General features: G+C 39.7%; 1 protein-coding gene across 11 annotated transcripts in view; it reads left to right on the forward strand.

The window, feature by feature from the left end:
- The window catches only part of RBMS3 (RNA binding motif single stranded interacting protein 3), a 722,581-nt gene that overhangs the window by 375,514 nt on the left and 321,640 nt on the right, over nucleotides 1–25,427 (forward strand). For all 11 annotated transcript variants that reach the window (XM_056334362.1, XM_056334363.1, XM_056334361.1 and 8 more), the window contains one exon: nucleotides 16,976–17,034. In XM_056334362.1, the coding sequence (XP_056190337.1) occupies nucleotides 16,976–17,034 (59 nt within the window). The remainder of the gene's footprint in view (nucleotides 1–16,975; nucleotides 17,035–25,427) is intronic.

Raw genomic sequence — 25,427 nt, forward strand, 5'->3', positions numbered from 1 at the left:
TGGAGTTTGTTTTTTTTAAAAAAAACCTAAAGGATTTGGATCTAAGCCAGACCTAACTTGGCTTTGTAGAACTTGATTTCCCTACTTATCTATAACGTTTCTTGTCCCCTCTACTTCACTTAAATCAACATCAAATTTAGGATTGTCAATAAAACAGAGTATGGCCACGAAGTTTTTTTAATTACTGTACAATAATTTAGCACAAATATTTCAATATAAAGTTTATGAAGTGCCTTACGAACTGCATAATAAATGAATTCTTATCACATATACAAACATACAGCCAGTTCAAGGAGCTGAAGGATTCATACAGCGCAATCTCTTGACTCTCAGAATAAAATGGACTCAAAGAAATTGCTTCTAAATGAAAAGGCAAACTGGTGGCAGTGGTGGAACGAAATGGAATATGACCAAGTCATTGGTGGGGTTTAAGTCAAAGCAAGGCCGTATACTCATGCCATGATTTTGATTTTTGCCTAACATTAAGAACTGGACTAAAGATGTGATTGATGGCAGGTCTTACAGATGTGGGAGACGGGCTATCATGATACAGCTATTAAATACTATAAGCACTTTTAGGACTTCTAGTTATTTTATCTCTATTTTCAGTGATCGGTAAGAAAAACCTGGCTTTTTTTTTAACATGGTTTTGCCATTGTTAGTTCTTGTTAGGTTCCTGCATTTGTTTGTTGGTTCTTAGTACACTTAGATATAGAGAAACAAGAATTTCTTTTAATCACAAGACCACATCACTTGTCCCTGCTGTGCCCCTGCCATGCTGTTCCCATGGTACTGCTGGTAGGTGAGCGCTAGCAGCTGGATCTCCCACTGGTGCTGGGTAACTACGGCTTGACCAGCCAACATGAGGTGTTTTGTGGTGGGGAAGAGGTGGTTCAGAGTGGCAAGAAGAGTGACTAGAATATGTTGCAACTCCTTGAGTGATGATGTCTGTCAGTACAGTTTGACATGTACTGAAGCCAACTAAGTGGAAAAGACCCAAATACCTTGTCCTCCCTCATTCTTTTTTCCATTCCCCTTGCACCCCTGGTTTTCTTCCCTAATGCAATCCTCCGTTAAAGGGGGGTATTTCTGCACAGTAGTCAGGCTCATCGTTTGCTTAGTAGGTGCTGGTTAGCAGTGCAAGGGTATTGATGAGAAAGCCTGTGTTAAATTTCTCTTCAGAGACTGCCCTAGAATTGTTACAGCTCATGTACACATGGCATTTTAATCTCTCTGCAAAGACTTCTGAAAGGGATTTTTAAAGCACTGCGCCCCTAGTTAGTAGCTGTCACCAGTGTGTGAGGCACGCTGTCAGTAGAGAATTTAGCAGCCTTCCATTGCACCTGGGTCAAAATGTCACCAGGTAAATACATCTCTGTCTGTTCAGACTGCCAAGTCACGGCGGCACTGCGCAGGGCTCGGGGTGTTGAGCCCGCGAGACGGATCTCAGCACTCTCAGCAGATTCCCAGGGCTGGGTGCTGGGTTTGGCCAGGGGACCTGCTGTGGCAGGCCGTCTGGTGTGGATGTCGAGGCAAGTTCGATATGCTGAGGGCTCATGGGATTCAGGCACTGTGCCAACGGTAAAGTGCTCGTCGCTTCCTAACGAGGTAGCCCTCCAGTCCTGCTATCAGGAGGTCTGCAGCTGGTCTGCTTAATGGTATTTAGTAACAGTATGTGCAGTAAAGCATGCTCTCCTATTACACAGAAATCCACTAATGCTGGCATGAAGAGTGGTGGGTAATTCAATCACACCCACAAAAATGATATTAACATAACATTAAAGAGCTGTGTAGACTAGCAAAAGACAGGAAATTATGGAGTTCAGGCTTGAAACTTTATCCTTAACTCACCCATATTGTGCCGAGGTATTTGGAAATTTCCATAGAGCGTGTGATTTTATGGAACCTACAGTGGGGTGGATTGTCCTGTTTGTCTGTAGAGGATTTCCTCAGCTAACATCAGCCAGCATTAGTGAGAATTATGTAAAGAAATCCTGGCACAATTTGCAGAGCATAGCTGGACAATGTGAGCTTTAAATATGAATTTCTTGGCTTGGGTGGTTTACCCACCCCAGCATTTCTGAAGTGCTGCATGAGGCATTAGCTGTGTTGACTTTTTTTAGACCAAGTCGCAGTTCAGTAACAAAGCCACTCTCCCAATTTCACAACTAATTTTTAGGGTTCATTTTTTTCTGTCCAACAGTCACTAAAAAGATTTTGGTTTGGTTTTAATTTACCTCCTGATTTAAAGACACTGCTCCTATTTATCTGAGGTAAATTCACTGGAACTAAGCTGAATTACACTTAAAAAACCCCCAAAAAACCAAAACCACAATGAAAGCTCTATACCAGTCTTCAGGCCTTATTCATATTTTACCTCATTTTTGTTCCGGGTGAAACTAGTAATGCAACTCAGTAAGCAATATTAACTTCATCATAAAAAAATCCTTCATTGGAAATGGAATAAAAAGTGTTAAATACTCCATCTTCTTCCTTGTGGCTTCCAGTCCTCCGTTGTACCTCCCTATACCAGCAGGGACGAGGGGAAGTTCTTGCAAGGACCCCATAGTCAAGGAGGAGTCAGGGAGTCAAATTTCAGTCTGTCCACTGTTATAAACACTTGTATAAACAAGATGTTTATATTGAAGATGTGAGGTGTTTTGTAAGGACAGTCATTTCAGTTCACCCATTAGCATCAGAGCCACCAGGAGCTAAGGGGAGAGTTGTCAGTCGCTCCAAGGATGGGACTTCACTGCAATAAAACGTGAGACTGCAGATCTCCCAGAGATGGTGAGCCAGCAGGTGCAGTGCTTGCAAAGCAGCTAAAACAGCAAAAAGTGCAGCACCCAGGTATTTTCTCACATCTTCAGGCTGTGCTGAAATGCATTCTGCTCTTGGATACCCTGTACCTGTGCCCAAGTAAAACTGATGTGAGCTCAAGTCACATCTGGCTTTAAGAGTTCGTTTGAACGTGACTCTGGGAGAGAGGGAACTACACGATGGTCGATGGTCGTTACTTGGGGGGGGTGGGTGGGGGGGGAAGTGTTGTATAGTGGAAGAGTGACAGAAACCAGCATGAATTATTTTATTCTCATAGTAGCTTGTTGGGAGATTTTGTGTGGTATTTTCTGGAGATGATGAACTTTTGGTATGGTTAAGCCATACCAGTTTTGGTATGAGATTGTTCTGATGTTTCCCTTGTGTGCTTTCCATGTTAAGGAGCTGGGGAGGAGTACCACCGTGTCTGTCTCTGTGGTGAACAGGATGGCCATTAATGACCATGCGTGGAAGAGTGGGATGGCTGTATCCTAGGGGAAATCAATTTTCTGCAGAGAGCTGAGCTACTGTAAAGAGTAGAAAATTTCCACTGAAGGGGAGGGAGGGAAGGGGAGACAAAATTGGCAGAGCAGGGATTAAAAAATACAAAGGTTTTGAAAGTGAGGAGAGACTCAAAAAGCTTTCCGTTCAAGGTAGATTCCCCCTCCCCCAGCACTGTCAAAATTCAGCAGATCTTGAACATGTTAATCTTAGAGGTGGGAGAGACAGTGACCTTGGGGAGAAGCTCTCGGATGAAGGACATGGGGAGGCTGGAGAGAAGTCTGCCTGGGGTTTAGACAAACGGTGATTCTTTTTTAAAGCGTGTTTTTCTTTTAGCTGGAGAACAAACATGCAAAACTGGATCAGTACTGTGGATTTAATTCCTGAAGGAGCATCTGTATTGTGGATGTTTCTGAGTTTGAAAGCCATGCAGTGAAACCTGGGACTAGGTTAAAGCTAGCTGAGGTAGCTCCATGCCCTCCTACAGAAACAGCATGACTGTGGTTTGGATGGGTCCTCGTATTCCTGACCATGTGCAGGTGTAGTAGGGAATACCGAGTAGAGTGACTTTCTTCTGCCGTTCTCCACCCCTACATGTTTGTGTCTCTTCTCTGAATCACAGACTTCACTGTGGCACTGTAATAGTTTGCTTCCCCCTCTTCTGTGGATTTCCTGCTGCTTAAACCTTGCTGCTCCCTTGCAGACAGGCTGGGGAAAGCTCGTTTCCCCTTAGGATGCTGTCATTTGACTCGTATAACAGATCTTGAAAAAACTTTTTCACAGGGGAGATAAAGGAACTAAACCGTAACTGGTGTTAAATATCATCATTCAGCTAAAGCTCTAACAAGAGTAAATTTACTTAGACTTTTTAAGTACGTTTGTATGTTTATGTATCTTAAAAACGTAAGCAGACATAAATTTTTACATCTCAAACAAAAGGATGATTCTTTCCTGACTGCTCAATATTAAAGGCTAAACCCAGTGATAAGATAACATTCCCATAAACATGGAAGCTTGAACAAAGGAGCTGTTGTCCTGAGAATGTGGGAATCAAAAAGAAACTGAAGTCTGAACTTAGGAAATTGTCTTACAAAATGGAATGCTGCATGTAGAGTAACATTTAGTGGCGCTCAGAAATTGCAGAACAGGGCAAATCCATAGGTCTTTCTCTTGATCTCAGTGGTCTTTGGAGCAAGCCCAAAGAAAGCAAAGGGCAGAGGCATATGGGAAATGGAGCGGACCTTTCCTTTTGCTTTGGCTTCTTTTTCAAGATGTCGGTCTTTTGTGAACTTCCTTTCTTGAACAGCAGAAAGGGAAAGCGTTGCAAACTCCCATGGTCTGAGTAAGTGGGAGGAAAGGGTGCAAATGCTGTTGGTGAATAAGATGTTTCAGGAATGCGTAAATACATGGTCTGATATTGCGCGTGCTTGATTTATGAGAGTTGGCCGTTGGGTGCATTCAGGACTGTCCAGAGTGTGAATTCAGTTGTTCGTGGTTGTAAGTATTTGCAGACTATAGGGCTGTTCTTGTAGAATGTGTCTTTGACTCCATTTTTACATAGGTTTTGTGCTTTCACTGCTTCTGAAGGGATGTTCAAAAAGCAGTCAGCTTGCCGCTAGAGGTGATCATTGTAAATTTTGTGTTATTAATTTTTAAATCCCGTACATTTGGCAGATTATATTTTGGCTGCTGGAATATAATTTATCCTTATAGGATCTACTTGTCGTTTATATGTGTGATAGCAGTAGTAAAGTGAGGGATGTCAGCACTGGGGTTTTCATAAATCTTTAAATCCAGCTTGTTTTATAAAGCGGGGAATAGAACACAGCATGGATTTGTTCATTGTTTTTTTTTCCTTTTTTTCCCTTTTCTTCACAAGGTTGTTTTCTGGGACCCAAAACATTCAACTGCCAAGCAGTGTTTTTTCCCTACCTGAGTATGTTCACTAATATCTGATATAGATGTTGCTCTTGGCATTGCCAACCCTCAAAAGTTTATTGTGAGGTTCATAATGTTTGTTTCTTAAACCCTTAGATCCTGGGGCATGTGATAAGACAGGAATCTCAGCTTTAAATTTGTGTGTCTCCTTCATGGCTGTAAAGAAAGGCATTAAAATACAACCTCTAGCACAAAGGCTTGAAAAAGATAATCAAAATAAAAGGATATGTCAAATGCATTTATTTCTTAGTTATGTTTTAATAACAGAAGTTAATTTCATAACTTTTTTGGTGTGTTAGAGAGCAGTAGGAGTTGTCAGTACTGTACTACTTGGCCAGTTACAGGAGGAATTGTGGATTTATCCCAGTGAATCACAGTTTGGTTTCTCAGAGTATGCCAAATACTCAGAATAAGGTCTCAGTTTTCCCATTTGTATCTTTTGTCTGGTTTGAGGACTTGTATCTGATTTAATTAGTTTATTTGAAGGCACCTGAAGCCAGTAACATAGAGAAGTCTTTTCTTGAGGGCTCCCAAGCAACTGAAGCTAATTTGCTTACAAATCCAGTGCTACTTGTCAGATTTCAAGATGGGCTTTCTTTCTCAGTGAGGCTTTTGTTCTGGGGTAAAACTCCTGAGCAGAAACATAAAATATTTAAATTCTTGCTCCTTCCTCCAGATCTGCCCATGTATATTTCAGAAAGGATGGGCTACATAGCATATACTTTTTTTTTATAGCTCTCCATCCAGGGTTTTCTGCCTGGTAGGACCAACCAAGTGTCCTTTTAAGGACAGAAGACACTAAGTATATAAACAGTGTCTTTATTTAGTGAATCCATGGCTTGACTAACCTCTTCCTAGTCTGTTTTGGCAGTTTCTGGGTGCAGGCTGAATCACAGCAGAACACAGCAATTGCCAGTCTTGTCTTCTGCAGGAAACTCAGGGCCAAGGTGTCCAGTGAGAGCAGCTGGTACAAAGCCTGAGTGAGGAGTTTTTGGTTGGCTGAGGTGTTTTGGGTTTTTTTTGTCTTAGGCTCAGAAGTGATGAGCAGAAAGCTACAAGATGTGCTAATTATGCCATATTTCCTGCCCCTTGATGTTACCTTAAAGTGTAACTTCAGTGCTCAAAGACAGAAAATAATGAGGCAGTTGCTCTGTTGGTGTAAATTGGGGCAGCCCATTGGACCCAGAAGGAGGGCACTGCCTTTTCTGAAACCAAGAGCATGATCCAAAGTGCAATTTTTAATAAGCTCTTCCTCTCCAAAGATATTTACCAACCTGACCCAATGAGGCTAATATGTTCACTTACGTCCATTTTTCTTTGGACAATAGAGAATGAAGAATGATTTATATGATAGGCAAGGGCTCTAAACTAAATATCTTTTTAAACCTGTAAATGGGGTTTTGTAACAGGTGACTTCATTTAACGCTGTATTTTCTTGCAGGTTTTTAAAGCATTTTGAAAACGTAATAAAATTAGCACACGATTCATAAATTATGTATCTATTTTGCATGCTGGGCTGCTTCACCTGGTTTGAATTTTTATTGTTGACAAAGCTATCGCTTAGGAAAAGGTGTTGGAGAATAATCTGCTTTGGGACCCTCGACTGAGAGTTGTAGTAAGTTACCAGCGAGAATAGATTTGTCCACTTAAAACTAGTTATTGTAGTAGTTGCAGGCCTTGCACTGAGGAAAACAAAGCACTTGCTGTCTGGAAACATGCACTTGTGGGTCCTGTGTGAGTCTGTTTACTGTATCAGGGCTGTAGGGAGGAATTTCCACACCAAACAAGCACATTAATTTATGAGCCTACACGCTTACTTTAACCTTGAGACACATGGATCGTCCTGTTTAAGTTCAACTGGGCTTCTTACATGCCTGAATAAATACATGCGCTTGAGTATTTAATAATATTGTGGACAAATAGCTTATCGAATCCATTTTCACACCCTTTCCTGAGGCTGTCTTTATGTTACAGACTTGCCCAAATAAATGGACTAAAAAAACTTTTGCTTTTAAAAATATACTTGGTGGAGTTAAATAAAATTCAAAGAAACTCAAAGCAAGAGATATTCTATCCCAGTCCTGGGCAAGCAGGGTGAACTTTTGTCCATGTAATTACAAAAATCCAAATCCATGCTTTTGTTGTTTCTCCTTGAAAATTTCAGGCAGAGAAAAATGTGCTTCTCTGCACCACTTTTCTCAAAGTTTGGCCTTTGGAAAATGAATACAACTGTGACATTCCAGCCCTGGAGATGGAAGGATTAAAATAAATATATAGAAGAAAAAAACCCACACAGTTTTCTGATGCACTTCCTGAAATACATGTTTTGCAATGCAAAAATCCTAAGAAACAGTTCCTCTCAAACCTACATTGTTTCCAGAGACATCCCAACTACCTGGATTTTTCTAATTTGTAAATAATGAAATGGGAGCTCTGTGAGCTCAAGAAGTCTCCCTCACACATTTGATTCAAATGGCCTCTGTGTGAACTCTATAAAACGCTTTAGCTTTAAATTATCAGTTTGAGTTCAAGGTCCCTGGTGGTAGCTGGAGTTCTTGCTTTTTCCTTTAATTCCTTTTCTTTTTTACTTCCTTTTCTTTTCTTGTCTATTATTGGAGAGGAACCATCTGATTGAGACATATATATTTTTTACAATATGTCGCAGTCATTGAGTTCTTTTAAGAGTAAATTGTTTTAGTGAAATGTCAGAAAATCTGCACAAGCAGAATGCTCAGAGTTCCTTTGAATAATGAGGCTATTGTTAAATGATTGAATACTTTAGAGATTAATATCATGGTATGCTGGCATGCTGGTTCATACCAACTGTAATTTAACAATGAATCCTCCGTAAGTAAGCAAGACTGTGAATGAGAAATTGGATACAGGACAGCACAGCATGCAAGAACATACAAAGTAAATAAATTCTACGCACAGGAATGATACGTTGTGGGCCTGTGTGTGTGTGTTTGTGGTATTTCCATAATATTTGAAATAATTGAATTTATGGCTAGAGGAGATTGTTCAAGTTTGAAGATCTGCTTATTTTTTTCTTCCAGTGCTGATGAGGAACATCTTTATGGTGGAAAAGATAGATTTTGGGTATTTTTTAACACCCCCACGCCTCCCCCTCCCCACACACCCAACGTTCTTTGAAAATTTGGATATGCCTGGCATTGTCATTTGTGACAGGCAGCATTAAACCACATCTTGTTCCATGAAGGGTTTCAGATCCCTGAGCTGTCTTCCCAATAATGCATCCTATCATTATACAGAAAATTTAGCAGCACTGCTAAGTGTCAGCAAACAAAAGTTGCATTTGATTTTTTTAAGACATCTGAAGTTCTTGTAAATATGGAATAATTAGTAGTTGAAGATTTAATGATGGCCCAGAAGAAGGACTGAAGTGTTCTGCATGAAATCATAGTTATTAATTTGTGCATGAATTTCATTTTCCATACTTAATTTAGCAACTGTAGAATATTTTGCTAATTAATTATTAACACTGGTTATTTGTCATGGCAGAACTGTGAGGGAAAAACATAGCTTTCTATCAAAGCAAAAATACAAATGTCAGAATTTTATTCTAAATATGATATACAATAATGTAATCATGTTTTAAATAGTCTTAAATAGCTTCAATATTCAAACATACAGATATAATATGAATATAATACATAGCACTAATTCAGAATAAACAGCATTTAGAATAAATACTTCAGCTAAGAGCCAAATGCCTTACTTGGAACAAACTGGGGAAAAACACTGTAAAATGTCAGGCTTTTATGGGAAGTACCACTTTAGTAAGTGGCATTTTATTCTGTCTTGGGTATCAAGAGTGTGACAAATCTGTAGTCTTATTATAAGCACTGTGAATAGGATTTGAGCTTGTACCTACTGAAGGCAATGAAAAAACAGCCTTTGATTTCTAAAAGTGTTGGATCAAGCCAGTTAATTTCATTTACAGGCAGACCAGAAAAAAAAAAAAATCTTATTTTTTTATTTTGGCAAGGAAAGGAACAAGGCTACAGGAAAAGTTACCTTTGAACGACTGAAGTGATGAACTTTCAGGCCTGTAAGAAGTGTAAGTTCTTTCTATTTCGAGAAATTTAGTATCTGTTTAAATTTCATTTACTTCAACTTCCATTTTACCTGGCTTTATTTCCCATGTACTGAAAACAGTTACGATACTCTCCAGAGCCTGGACACTTCCATGGTTTTCCAGAGGTGAATGTATGTATAGTGTTTAAGTATATCAGTGCAGATTAATTTGAATAGGAAATATGACAGTCTTTCTCAGTAAATCTCTGTGTTGTCTTGTAAATACATTTCTAACTTGAATGTGAGACACCCCTATCATTTTAGTGAAGATGAAGGCGAGATGCATTCCTGTTCTTCAGCAGCAGTAGATTTTAGGGACACTGGAAAGGAAAGCTAGTGTTTTAACAGTGATATCTTTTGTTGTTGTAGGTGTTTCTACACACATTTTAAGAGGTTTATTTACAGTATTCTCTGCCCTAGGTTGTTGAAATTTTACAAAAAGTAAACACTAACGCTACAAAGTTTTCCATATTCTTCAATAAAAGAGCAGCAAAGGACCCAACACAGCTGTTCCAGGGCTGTATTAGGGCCCTGTGATTTGAGCTGAAATGGTGCTTGCAACTTCTGAAAAGCAGGATTTCTGAGTGTAGTCTGTAAATGGAAAGTAAATGCCGTGATCCATACATTGAAAGTGCCTTTTAGGTTCTTTCTTCCTAACATGGAGCAGCTGACGTGTTGGATCATAGCATTCAAGAGAATGGTATGATCTTGGGTTTTATTTGTCTAAAGTGATAATAGTCTTCATAGACATGTGCATATAGGTATTTTATGGTTTTGTAGCTTTTTTCTCTGATACTTCTGAAAAACATGTATTTTCAGTGGGTGTGGGGTGATGGTGAATAGTAGGCCCATGTATGAGTCAAATCATTACACCCTTAGTAGTAAATGTCTGTACCAAAAGGTAATACTGAATATGCATGCATTCTTTCAGTGGTTCACCAGCTTGCGTTCTCTTGAAAATTCAGTTCTCCTAGATGCTGCAATATATATTACAGTCTGCTTAAAACTGAGCTCCAAACTGCATTGTTAGGAACAGAAATACATGGTCTGAATTTATAAATTGCTGAACACCACCGTACACGATTCAGTACTAATAACTCAGTAACTTAGGAGCCCTTCTGAAAGTCCAGGGTCATTTTAGATGTACAACCAAACAATTTAAGAGAGGCCTCCCTCCTTTTCCTGTGATGTTTTGAAACTCCTGGACAAGTTGTTACTCTAAATTGCTGTACTAACTTGTATTACATTTACTGAAGAAATTGTTTCTGTAAACTTGACAGCCAGACTGAAGAAAGGGTGGAAGACAGGGTAGCCAAATGTTAAACTGAAGTACGGTCTTGTTAATCCCTGTAACTACCTCCTCCTGTTTGTTCCCCATCTGTGCGCTGGTCTGTGAAAATAAAAGGTGCTGTGAATGGCATGAATTTTGTTGTTGTATTTTTCTGTGATTAAAAGAGTTTAGTCTTAATTTTTCCTTTTTAAAATTAAAAAAAACAGAGAACAACAAAGCAACTTAATATTTGTTAATGGATAGAATAGTAAGGTGGTATAATTTTGAGAAAAAATACAGGCATTGAAAATGCCATACGATAGATGAAATGCCCAGAAATGATCATGCAAATCAGATTTATTTTTTTTTTTTTTCTGAGTGGATTTCCCTTTTTTGTGTATTTGGATGTCTTTAAGTTCATGTGACAGTGTATTATAAGAATAACATCTTTCCGAGAAACCTAGCAGAAGTTTCTTCTGTACTTCAGGCCTTCATAATGTGGGCTGCTTTTTCCTCCCCAAATCCGTGGTTTTCCTCATAGTCTCTGCTTTAAACAAAATAAACCCAGTTATGCTATTTATATATTCATTCACAAGAATGAAAGAACCTCAGTGTTGCTTATCTAAATCCAATTACTGCTGGTCAAATTCATCCCAGTACAGAAGTTCCCAAGATAAAAGCATATATTACCTAAATGCCCAGAAATGCAGACTGTTTTCAGTTGGGTGAATTGTGCTCTGAGCAATGCGTGAACCCTAACACTGGGGATATCGTTATTAAACTCTGAACTGGGAAATTACATGATAACTCGTTTTGGTTTGAGTAAGGAAGGAAGAAGTCTGGAGACCGGTTACTTGGGTTTAAATCCCAAGTTTCACATGTATTTAAAACATACAAGTAACTGAAATGGGGCAAAAGCTGTGTTTTGTACATGCCTGTGCACCTGCTGCCCTGCAGATGAGGGTGGCAGCGTGTGTGTAGCACTGAGTCGGGCGAGTGACGAGAGACTTGGCCTGCCTAGTCTGATGGCTATTTTTGGTTACCTGACTAGCCGTGGGCAGCTTGAAGGCTGGCTTGACGGACAGAATAAGAAAGATCCTATTATATATATAAAAATACCTACCCCAGAGGCTTTTGTTTTCTGTAATGATGTGGAAAAGCTGAAAAGTTTGAGTGGCCCCAACCAGTCTGACCTCCCAGGAGATCCCTTCTTTGACCCAGCAACTCTCGGTGGTGGCTGTCTCTCAGTAGGCTTCCCACCTTGGTGTACCGCCTGCCAGCAGTGGGGTGGCTGGTACCTGGTTCCTCAGCCCTGAGCTAGCCCCCAGCTGAATCTCACTTGCCTCCTAACCCTGGTTGCCTGCATGCCTTCCCTGCACCCCCAGCTTCCCGCAGGCAATAGCAGAAATGGCTCTAATCCTTTGTGTGCTGTGGGACTGCAAATTCCAGTCTGGGATCGGTGTGGGCAGTGGGTAAGGTTCCCTTGTCTTGCGAGTGCTATCGCTTGCAGCTGAAGTGCTTCCTTCAGGAGCTGTCTCCATTTTAACAGCAGTTATCAAATAACTTCCTGGGAGCGACGAGGACGAGCTTTGTCTGCAGTGTAAGTGCTCATCGACTGCCTGCCTGCAAGCTCTTGAAATGATCTATCAATACTGCATCTTTGATGTATGTTCAGGGCTTATTCTGCATTGCTTGCATCTTTCCTGAGTCTGCTGAGTAGTCAGAAAATGTGGGGTGCAATGGGATGCGGCTCTCGAGGGTGTTTTTTGACACGTCTCTGTAGATGGGTCTGAGCAGGGAGATTGTTTCTCTGCACAGCACTGCAGGGTCTCCTCTTAGTCCTACCTGTTGTGGGATATGGTGTGTGTTACCGTGTTGCAAGTGAAGTGTTTTTAAGTGACCTTTGTAATTTTAATCATGGATATCAGATGTCTTGAACAGTACCCTGAACTGATATATATGCAAGAAAAGGTAAAATTGTTTATGTTTGTAAGAAGGTATTTCCACCCTGCCACCCTCCCCACCCCCCCAAATTAATGTTCTCTTGGAATGAAAGGATGGCTGGGCTGAGTCAGACAGGAATTTGTTTTAGCAGCTGTGGAGGTGTCTGATGTTAAAACAGGGACAGCGTGTGATGATACTGCTCTGGTATCCTCTCCTAGTTTCTGGCAGTATGTGACTTTGAGGGCCATAAATGTGTCTTTGTTTTTAATTTCGTGACAGATTTTTAATCCTGGAAGTCATCTGATAGCTTTTTGTAGAGATGTGCTCTGTTGGGGCATCAGCGTAGGCTGTGGCAATGAGTTCCACAAGTAACTCTCCATTCTGGAGAAATACACCTTCTGCAGTTCTTAAATCTTACTATTTTCTTGGCAGTCCTTATGTATTATGAGAAACCGGGAAGACAACTAGTCGTCTCGCTGCATGGGTCCTTCTTTAATGAGCTGAGGTCCTAGTCTGTACTTGCTCCTGAACATGGAAGCTCTTTCACGTATCTGACCACCTTGTTTTAAAGGAAAATTATTACGTAGAAAAAGATTAAAAGCATAATTGAATATAAGGGATTTAAAGGATTTTTTACAAAGCGTGTAAACAATTTTATTTGTGCTCACTATGGATTTAGATAACACTTCGGGAAGAATGTAATGGGAAAACGACACATTGCATGTCTGGAAATCTTTTCAATAGAGATTTCAGTTCAGATGTTCAGCAGACACGTTCTTGAGGTAGCCATCTCACAGATTCATTACGTCTCTTCCCTTAGATACTGTGATGCAGTAGGTTATCGTTAATGATACAGTCATTATGTTGAAGCACTGGTAATAAGGCATTGAGATAAACTCGGTTCCACAATTGGCTTTTTCTGACCACAATTTTTGATTCAAAGTCTTTGAAAGAATACTTCCATGCACCATAACTCAGGAGGAAATTAAGCTGTGCTCATGTTTTCACATGGCAAGTAAACCATACCTGGTACTTGTTACGTTAATGGTAATGGTAGTTTGTAGAACAGAGGTGTGCAGGCTCTTGAATTTTATATTAGTTTCCATTTAAATATAAGAAAACAAGAGGCCAGCTCTTGTGATGCACTTTATCCTTATTCTGTGGGTGTTATTGAACAATACATTTTTGGTATTTCTGGGTGAATCAAAACAGAATTAAAGGTCACACAAACAAAGCTTTTGAAGACTGGGAGAGGAGACATAACTTAATACCATTCTCTACACATGCAAGAAAGAAATATGACTACATTTGTAGGAACAAAATACCTTCCTGATTTCTTGCAGCATACAAACTAACACTCTTCATCAGAACTGATGTTCTGATTACTGTAAAATAATTACCTGAAGTATTTAGGAAAACAGTGTCCAAATTAATTCCAATTACTTTCTTGTGGTAGTGCTCAAGGTTTATAGCGGTAGATTAAACTGCCTGCATATGGCTAATTGCCTATAACGGTGTTTGTCATTGTGGTGCCTCTTATCACTCTGATGTCTGTTTTTGCAAATGTGAAAGCGTGCACGTAACTGTACCTGCAGGAGGAAACCTTTTCTGAAACAGAATTACTTGTGTGAGTAAAATTTCTAGTGTAACTAAGTGCAGGATCACAGTATGTAGCAAATAACTCTGGGAAATCTGTAATAAAAGCAGTGGAACCATGAATGCCTGTCTCTGCTGGCAAGAAATGTTAACTTTTAGCTCTCATGTGACTTGGATGAAACAACGTATCAATTCATTAGGAGTGGCTGGGCTGAAATGGAGGCTGGGTGTTAGTTTTTGTTGGCGGAAGTTTAGGTAGGGATTGTGTTTTATTGGAGGTTGTTGTGGGTTAGCTGCCGATTTTTGTTGGATTCTTTTTCCATGTATCTGTCAGAGGCCCTTTACTGCAGGAGATAGGCATGTTTTTGCATGTTTTTCATGTATTTGATTTTAAATCTGAACAAATGAAATGAAGATGCACCACACAGGCCAAATTTCCTGCTGGGTAAGTTGGCCCAGTGAACAGCCGTAAATCACACTGGCGGAGAATTTGGATTTGCCGTATCTTAAGATAAGTGCTTTAATGTCTTCGAGGCCAAAGTCAACTTCAGGTATTACCATGAAGAATTATAAAATTAAGCGGAACATAAGTGAGTATAAAGGCCCCAGTTCTGAAAACACCTGAGGTTAGAAAAGCATGTGATCTCATGGTTAACATTAAATCTGTTCTGTATGTGTTTGGAGTTGGGCCAGCTATGGCAAAATAGACCCACAACTATGTGCCCACATACCCATCGTGGTGGAGTGTGCAGTGCATTACGCCTGCCTTCAGAGCATAAAATCCTGCCTGTCTACAGAGCCAGCAAAAAAAGGGGTGGGGGGGTGGGGGGGTGGAGGGAAGGAAGGCTTGTACCAATTTTTTTGATTCCTAAAACATGGATGAATTGGGGCTCAGCTTGGGTTGCGCAAACTGTTAATGCCTTTAGGTCAGTTTTCCCTCCTTCTGACTGGTTTCAGTCTGAAATAAAACAAAGCAAAGCATGTTTTTCCTCCCCAAAATGAAAGTCAAATGGAAACAAATGCTTTTGCGGGTTCTTAGGGAAAGGAAAAACTGTGAAATGGAAAAATCTCACTTTGCATCAGTCACAAAAACAGAGTAAAGAGAGATGGAGAGACAGTGGCCTTTAGATAAAGCTGAGTGTTTACATGTCACTCACAGTGTGGAACCTTCAGCTGAGAACTTTGTCAGGCACAAAACTGCCTCAAATCGTATTTGCTGGTACTAAAGAGCATGTTTAGGCAGGCTGTTCCCAATCTTTCCCATTGGTGCCGCTCCCCCTTCACGAGATAATTTGTTTGCTGTGTCCAGACTAAAACCCGAAGATCCCTTTTTCCCTTTTCCTCTGTGATGGTACCTTCCCCTCTTTGGCTCCCTGTCTTTGTCTCCACCCGCCACCCCCCCACCTCACGCCTTAATTTCTGTTGTACTGGCTATGTTTACAAACTGGTAGGGCAGAGAAGAGCATGGCCTTGAATATGTAGAACAGTGCTCTGCTGCTGTTGGAGTTCTTGTCTGTATAGCAGGAGACACGGGTTTCCTCCTGAGGCAGAGAAGGGTGTTGCAGCAAGGTCTTCCACATCCTGGTTTCTGCACTTCAATTAGAAGTCACTGACATCAAATTTATATTGCTGTTAATAAAAATTAACAAATAAAAATTGGTCTGCCATACATTGTAGTGGTTAATAATTTATGAGCTATTGGTTATTTTTCATGGGTGTTGCTTTGCCATTGGAAGATGCAGTTTTATTATAATCTTATTTTTTATGTAGATATATATATATATATATATATATATAAATAAAATGCATCCTTCATTTAGGGTGAAAGTTGTCTTCCATGGAAAAGTCTTCCAAATGAAAGCCCAATCTATCAAAATATCAGTAATGCTTTTTTTAAAAAAATTTGGGGAAAGGACACTTTAGAGGAAGTTCTCTTCGGTGAAGCAGAGACCAAGACATAACAGTAACTTGAGAAATAATTTTATTTTCCTTATTCTCTTGAAGTCTTATATTCAGCTATAAATGCTCTCTTCTGTGATCTTTTACCAGGGTTTTGTGATACTTTTAAAGTTTGCATTTTTAATCTTAACCTCTGTGAGGTAAAGACAGGTATCTGTTTTATGGTCTAGTTGCTTAATGCAACAAATTGTAGCTGCCCAAATTCCCTCTTCGTCATGCTAAGTCTATCAAATTGCAGTGCAGTGCCATGCTACCTGTGGGAGGTGATGTAAATTCAAGTATTAACATTCATACGGAAAGAACTAGGAGATGCACATAAACCTCAAAGCTTCTGTTTGTGCAAAATGGAAGTTCAGAATGTGTATGTGCAGGCGTGGATACACATGTGAGCACAGTTCCGTGTGCAGGCATGTAAAAAACCTATCCTGATTCCTGCATGTTTGTTAATCCTGGAGGAGCCTGGTTTATCTGTATTAAAACAAACCTTGTTTGGCAGCTAAAAATGAAAAAAAAAAAACTAAGCAAACCAAATGAATTTCACTAAAGAAACCTCTTTACTAGTGCTGATGTCCATAAATGCTTCCTATAATTGGTATTTATGCTGGCAGTGCAGCGCAGTGACCAGAGATGGACAGGGTGTGGCAAATGACCAGTGCTTTGCAGGTGAACTCTAAAGGTGTTTGTTGAACTGCAGTTGCCAAAGGAACCTCTGCAGGAGTACCAGGCAAACATTTTTCAAGAGCACTGGATCTCTTCCTAGTTAGTATATATGTGTTATATGTGTGCAAAAATAACTATGTACATTATTAAAATATAATAATATGTATTTCTGTTTTTTTGTTTTCTCCATAGGTATGGAAAAATTGTATCCACAAAGGCAATTCTTGACAAAAACACAAATCAGTGTAAAGGTACGTGCAAAACATCCGCCCTGTGAGTTCATTGTCTGTTTGAATGATTGACTGGTGGCCTGACTGCCAAGGCTTTAGCTCCAACTGTGCAATCAACATAATGTACAGTATATTACAAACATATTTAATAATGCCAAAGCTTTGAGTTGTGTTTCCAGTAACATTGCTCATTAATTTTTTTCATTAACAAACAAAATGAAAATCACAAATCAGAACAAGTATCAAATTGCTTCAGCAGAAAAGTAAATTACCTTCTAACCACATAGTGCTGTCTGATTTGAATGATATCATCAGTGATGCAAATTGATTTCCTATATAAAAATGAGAAACCTTTGGGGAAAGTTTCCTAAGCAAAACATAGTTTAATTTTTCTATTTTTGTGAAGTCTTGGACTGCGCTATTGGAAGTAGAAATTATTCTTTATGACACAAATATATCCACAACTTGCAATACCAAGATATAAAAATGATTCCTCTTCCAGTTTTGTGCTCTTAATATTTCTACTAATGTATGAAAACAATTTTTAATGAAATATAGCATGTTTCACACGTGTGTGTGTGTTTGTATAGCTATATTGACTAACATGTCTAGTAGTATCTCAGGACTAGAATTGTTATTCATTTACTAGTCTGGAAAGCCATCAAGACTATGGGGGAGAAGCTGTGCTACAAAATGACTCTAACTTTACACTAGTGGTATACAAGAATCCTTTTGGAGTAATAAGATTTACTGGAGTGGGTTGTTCTGATAAGAATCACATTCTGGACAGTATTTCTATCTGAGTTGGTAAAAGGAAAATGCATTGCAGTACAGGAATGTCTCATGAGTGGCCAGATAGGGTGTGAAGAGAAGCAGCAGAGAGAACATTTGGGGAAATTACGAGACGGGGCAACATCATGCCATTTGTACCAAAGATGTTTGTGAGGTTTGTAGAAGTGTGTGCCTTTATTGCCTGCAGCAACAGTATTCATTAGCTGCTCAAGAGAACAGTGGATTGGAAGACTGTCATTCAAGTCCTAGAAAACTCCGCCAACCTGATCAGTCATGGGCCGCCATCAGAAGCGAGCGCTGCTGTGGGTTTGCTTCTGCCTGAACGCGTGTTTTCTTTCCTCGGAGCACTGTTCTGGCAGGCTTCTGATAACATTACTCTCTTTTTTTTTTTTTTTTTTTTTTTAATATCACAGGAGGAACAAGACATGTTTGGCTTTTGGGTTTGGGTGTTCTTCTTGGGCTGCTTTTTTTTTTTTTTTTTTTTTTTTTTTTTTTAATAAATTGAATTATGAAGGAATACCCTTGTGTGGGCAGGCAGGGTAGTCCGAGAGCAGAAGGCCCTGTGAGAGTGGCCAGCGGCAGGGGGCACAGGGGCAAGTGTTGTGGTTTCAGAGCTGGGGGCAGAGGGACATGCCTGCTGTGGCTGCTGCGGGGCTGGTGCTGTGGAGGCAGGGAGCGGTGTGGGGAGCTGTTCGGAGAGGGGGCTTGCAGCGCGGTGGAGCTACAAATTTGCTGGTTGATCGAATGGTCTGTGGGCCGGTTTAACAAGGAGGAAGAGTGCCACAGTGGGACAGGAGGGGGCTCTGGGGCAGGGGTGCTCGGGGCCGGGGCTCCAGGGTGGGAAGGAGCTGGGGCTTGGGGCTAGGGAAGAGCTGGAGGGGCCTGAGCGGCTGAGGTGAGGAGTAAGAAACAGGACGCCTGTGATCAGGTAGGTTGGGATTGCCCTGAGGCCACACTTCTCTGTTTTACACTCCGACTAAGACCTCCCTTTGGGGATGGGGATGTGTAGATCCTTGTCCCCCTTCCCACTACCATACAAGATGGAGGTGTTCTCTGTGCTCTCATGTGTCAGCTCCATCCTTTTTTCATCTTTTTTTCTGGCATTCGTCTGTCTGAAATGGTAATGCAAATCAAGCAGGTAAAGTTGGATTTGAACCAAATTCAACTGAATTAGTGTGTTGAGTAACGAGGTGAAGTCCACAGGAGAAACGTGTTCATCTCCACTGAGCTTGGTTGTCTGAGACCGCTGTGTTGTCAGTGCGGATGCTATAAGCCGGGTGCCTAAAGGCTGGTGGACGGAATCTGGGGGAAACATGCTCGATGATAATTCTTAGCTTTTTGTTTTGTTTTTAAATGTGTGTTTGACTGGTAAATACTCCACAAACGTTGTGCCATGTGATCAGAACTTCCTTCTGTTTCCATTGCTGGTGGTAACAAGGAAAGGAGTGGATGTGTTTTGCAAACACAATGTGAAGTGGAAAGATTGTAAAGAACATGTATGGTAGAATTTTGAGAAAGAAAAACATCTGGGTTTGGTGTTCTGTATATTGTAGTTAGCTTTGAGTTTATTGCAGTAGGGGCCATATAACAGTGAGCTGCAATTTTGTAAAAATTTGCTTTCACGCTGTTGTATTACACTGTAGGGCAGAGATACTTATTTGTATTTTCAAAGATGCATCTTTATGACATAAGTGGTGCTATTAAACGATTGTAAACATAATTGGATTTATTAACATTATGCTTAGTGGCATAAAAAGTGTAGACTTTTTTTGCTTTAAATGCTGGGTACAATTTCCTTTCTCTTCAGTAAGGCTGCCAAAAAAAAAAAAAAAGCTTCCCAGGAATCAGAAGTGGAAGGGACCTGAAGAGGTCAGGACCTGCCCTGGGGCAGGATCAGCTCTAACCCACTGCAGAGGGGTGTTTCTCTAACCTTCTCTCAAAGGCCTCCAGTGGTGGAGATTCCTCAAGCTCTTCAGGCAATCCGTGATAGCACTCCTTTTCCTCACTATAATGAAGCATTTCCTAATGTCTAACCCAAATCTCCCTTGATGCAATTTAAGCCTATTGCTTCCTTTCTTATCCCCAGTGGACATGTAGAACAGTTTATTCCTTTCCTCTTTTGAAGCAAAGATATATTTGAAGACTTATCTGCCCTATCTTTTCCTTAAACTGAACACTGGTCCTTTGACTTTTTCCTTAAAGACAATTCGGTTTAAGTTTTTGATTATATTGCACTTCACTGATCTCTCTAATTAGCTCAGTTCTTACTTGAAAACCTTAGAGCTGGGCAGAGGATATCAGACGGCCTAAATCTTACCATTTAAATACTGTGGAGAGGTTGTTTCATTCGTCTTCTCTGTGTGATCACATGATGCTACTCTTGGTTGATATATGCATGTAAATAACTTTGTGTATTTAAAATATGGATATATTTCTGAGGCACAGGGTATTGCATGAAAGCAACAGTGCTGATTTATGCCAAGAGATTCTCTGCAGCCCCCGGTTCTGTGATTTTTTTTCTCCAGCACTGCTGCCAGCCGAGCTCTCCTTATTGTGTGCTCTGCTCTGTGCTGTTGATTATTTCATCCTCAGGCTAGTACTTTTTATTTGTCTGTATTGAACTTTATCCTATTTTTTTTCCCTGGCTACTCTTTAATTTGCTGAGATTATTCTCAAATCTGAAGTCTCCGGAGTGCTTGCAGCACTTACCTCTTTAGTATCCTCTTCAAGTTAATAAATGATTTCTCTAATCCACTGGACAAGATAATTTGGAAAGACTGCATAATAACAGACCTGGGGAAGACTTCTGAGGAAGTCCTTTCAGTACGCCAGGTAGTGCAACATGGAGCCATTGAGAACTTTTATTTTGTTATTGGATCTGCTAATCGGTTTGGCAACTATATCATAGCAGTTTTAGCTAGATCGTATTTCTCCCATCTGCTCAAGTTATGAGAGACAACCAAGGTTTAACTAATATATTTATATATATATAGTACTTACCTATTCATAAGACTAGTTACCTTCTTCTGGTTTGAAGTATGATGTGACATTATTTATTCTTGCTAAATCATGCTTGCATGGTACTAATCACCTGTTACCTTTGAGTGTCTGTGAATGGATTTCTATGAGTATTTGCTCTAAGATTTTTCCTGAAGTTGAAAGTCTCTCTAACACACTGGGACCTGCATCCATTTCTTAAAAAAATAACAACTAACCGCACACCAAAAGACCAACGCACCCCCACCCCCCCAACAAAAACCAAAACCAAGGGAATGAAACAACCCCACCCAAGCAAAAAGCAAAAAACCTTGAGCAATTTGCTGGGTCCTTTCCAGTCTTCTGCATCTCACTCACCTTCCACAAAATAAGAGATATCTTGTTAAATTAACATATCATCTTGTGATGTGTATCCACTGCAGTAGAGTGGATTAAATTCAAGGAGGTGATAGAAGTCATCACATGATTGGAGATTGCAGTATCTATTTTAGTGTCATTTGTTGTTGACCAAGGTATAGAGTAGAGCCGAAAGTGGAAAATACTTAATACGGCAAAGAAATTATTTCCAGTAAATACCCCATGTAACAGCAGATTTGTTAAAATAGGTTATTGCTTAGCAGGAATGCTTAGGTTTCCTCTTGGAAAAACAAGGAAAACGCTCTCCAATGGACTTCAAGTCATTCTCAGATATTCCTCAGATTTTTAAAAAGCTACCCATCACGTTCCTGTCATGCTGAAGAATGGTGTTATTTGAGGATTTCTCCCTGGTATGAATTAAGCAGTTGGGTCTAAAGTAATCATATATGCCGCGAGGGAGTTCACTAGGGAAACCTTTTGACGTAACCTCTCATTTTCAGATTGCTCTTTGTTGGTGGCGTAACTGCTAAGCGAGGCAGAGGAGAAGCAACAATCACCCTGTAATAGAACAATATATAAAACAAAATAAGCACAGTCATGACAAAATGGCCAGAAATCACTGAACAAAGCAGTGAACAATCACATATGGAGAATAATGAAAAACAGAGACATGATTCATTCAGTTGTTCAAACACAAAATCCCTAATGAACAAGTTGGAGAGTTTTGGCTGCTTTTGCTTTTTCCCTTTCCCTCCCCGCCTTGTGCATTTCCCTTCTGGGTCTACTGTATTTGCTAATTTAAAAAGTAGGGGAAATGAAATAAAAGAAACCATTCAAGAGAAGCGTTAATCTGAAACGTGTAGACTCTTCGCTTTCCAGCCCTCACCCCCCGCCCTCTCCAGACTGGCTTGCCTTTGATAGACCTACGTGCTTAGAGCAGAGGGAATGAGTAATGGTTGTTTCACAGTACAGTTTCCATACCTCATAGCAATGGAATACAGAACAGTTAATCTGCCAAATACACAAGCCTGTTTCTTACAGTATGAATTACTGTCATCTGCATCTGCCCTTGTAGACACTTTAATTGCATGCATGCAGATTTACTTCCTGGTTTAATCAGGAGCTCGTATGATTTTGAGCATTTTGCTAGGACCTTAGAAGATGAGCACGGGAGAACAACTAAAAGTCCAAAATCCCACCTGTGGGATTTATTTTTTTTAGTAAATAAAACCTATGAATCACAGTAATGTCTAGGAGACAAACACTTCAACTGCATATTCTTCATTTTATGTATATTTTTTCAAACCATGCATGACTTGATTTGCTGAATTGCAGTGTTTGTTTTAGGAGAGAAATGTGCCTAGCGTGATGAGGGGAACTATAGAGACTCTATAATTGTAATATTTCATTATGACATTTTTCTTGCTGAGAAATGTTAGCAATGATCTATTCATTTTTAAAATATGAAAACTAGGAATGCAAATACACAGTCGTTAGGATTGCAGTGGGTTTGTGGTAAAAAAATGCCATGAGGTCATCTGCGTTAACCCAGCATGTATTGCATACAATTCTATTTCTCCTGTTGTTTTGCTTTTTTTAGACTAGGACTTAAAATTTACCATGACCTATTTTATAAATTGAGAGTTTATTTGTGTAACAAAAATGGGATAACTGCAGGCTTACTATCAGTGTTAGAGATAATTTGAATGTCATGATAAAGTGGTGCTTCATATCTCCCTGTCTTGTGTCACAAGTCTGTCCTGCCTTGTGTCAGTGGTGCTACTCATCTGTTTAAGTTCACCAGCATCCCTAAGTACCCTAATGCATTGGAGCTTAATGAGCTGGAAGCTTCAGATAAACAAAGCTTATAAACATAGAGTAGATCTATTTTGGGGTGTGTTTTAGACAAATTACTTTCATAACTTTAAATTTTAGAAAGGTGGTTTTTTTTGCATATATTGTATGAAGACTAAAGGTTATTTGTGATCCTATGAAATTATGCATTTTCATTTAATATTTATTAATTCCCGTTCCTGTTATACTTGAGATGGCACAATTTGGTTGTGACTAGCAACATGAAGCAAGTCTATGTAAAATAATGAGCTAGTGAAGAAAGAGCTATGCTGCATAGAAAGCTATTTAGTTAATAAATTTTATTTATTGGGAATAAGCTCGAATTGCAATAACTGTTCTGTGTTATTTATGATTCTCAGAATTGCCATTTTGAGAGAGAAAAAAAAATCCAGCCAAGTAGGTCTGTGCCTGATCACAGACTGTAAACTGTTCACACTAGGAGGGCATGCACAGCATGCTTCAAGGGGAAATAGATCTTGTAGAAAGTAAATAATTTGTAAAACAGACTTATTTAATCTTGAAGCTCTAGACTTGTGTAACAAATAAATCAATCCCATTTTTGATGCCTGGATAGACAATGGATGTGGTGATTTTTTGTGCATTAGTTTTGTTTGTTTGCATTTTTTTGATCTACTCAAAACTTACTTGATCAGTGCCATAATAGTTCACAAGTTATTAAAAGTGTAGCAATATGAAATATTTTAATTTGGCATGTTGCCTGACAGGCGTTCATGAAGGCTGGATAGATGCTGAGTGTGGGCAGCCACTCAGCAAGTTTTATCTATGGCTCTGCTGATCCATCTCACTACTGACCTGTAGCAGCCCCAACTAATCTGGTCCTTCTGATCCTGGGTCTTTTGAACAGAGAGCACAAACTATGCTGAGTTGCACCAACTTTGGTTAGCAAGCTAGCTGATAAAATTACATGTCCTGAGTTAGAAGGACAAAATCTTTAGCAGTGTCACCAAGTCCCCACTTCAAAACAGTAAAAAAAAAAAAAAAAAAAAAGGGTAGGGGTGGGGAGGATGCAACAAAAAACCTTGCGGTGCTAAGTTTTTTGATGAGATACATTTAAACATCGTAAGGTTAGTTGTTTAAAAGTTGTACATGTTTGGAGGTTTTTTGTTTGCTGGTTTTTTAAACTTCATTTTCACTCCTGTGTTTTTTATAAGTAAAAGCTGAGATTCTTTTTTTTCTTTTTAAGTTAAAAAGTGGCATTACTATGTAACCACATGAGACTAGGAACCAAGCCTTTAGGAAAAATACCTGAAGGAGACATCTAAACACCCTAAAGGCTGGCATACATCAAAATAAAATGAAAAGCATTGCTAATAAGAAACTATGATGTCATTCACTCACCAAGGAAGTGTTGTAAGTTCACACCCTACCTTATCAAATGAAGCTTGTTTGATCTGCAGGCTCATGAGCTATGGTGCTCTGTAAATCTGACCATTTTAAGAAGTTTTCAGAAACTAGATGGGGGGTGGGAGGGGGATGTGCATGTGTATATTCAAGAATATATATGTAGCCATCCCCTTGTACTTACAGATGATGCGTTTATGGATGTTTAGGTAACATAAAAAAGTAATGACACTCAGTGGGAGCATCTGATGCTGTTGGGTGAACTATTTTCCTGGCACCTGATGGGGTGGCCAGCAGGCGTTATATGTGTCTTGGCAAGTGCATGAGCATTTTGCAAAATCACACTTTAGCTTGGAGGTAGAGATTTTCCTGTTGGTATACTTTTGAATGCTGTCCACATCTGCTGAAGTGAAATAGGAAAGGGTTTGATGAGTTGTGCTAAGCAAGTCATCATAGCTGGAGTTTGCCAGCACTGGCTGCTGCCCTGCCGTGATGAGGACTCGGAGACGTACCCACCCCCATGTCTGCAAAATGTTGCTGCACCAAAGCAAACATTCTTGAATGCATCTAAACAGTGCTCTGTCTCAAGCAAGTCCTCTAAAAATTGCTTGTTGGGTTTACAGCCAGGTCCTCTACAGAGGAAACTCCTTTCTAATTAGTTCCCCAGACACTTTCTTAAACGTCTTCTTTGCAATTAAAGAAAAATTTTCTTGGGTCATTATCTTTTCATGAATGAGCTCCTGGCCTAGCAAATATTTTCTGTAAGGAGACCCAAGATGCTCAAGTATTATGTGACATATCTAATCTGTGATTATTCTTAATTTACTGCTTCCAAAATTTGCAGGCCCATATCGCTGGCAAATAATTGGTTTAATTTTGTTTCCTTCCAGAGAAATAAAAAAAGTAAAATTTCCATTTATACACAGTGATTAATGTTTTGATTCATTGGTCTGTGTAAAACTTTGCCAATGGTTTGGCATGTGTTTGAAGTGCATTTTGGGACTGGGTAATGTTAGTAGGCTCTTAGTGGTCTCAGCAGACTTGGAAATATC

Source organism: Falco biarmicus, chromosome 4, assembly GCF_023638135.1.
Source record: "Falco biarmicus isolate bFalBia1 chromosome 4, bFalBia1.pri, whole genome shotgun sequence".
Taxonomy (NCBI): Eukaryota; Metazoa; Chordata; class Aves; order Falconiformes; family Falconidae; genus Falco; species Falco biarmicus.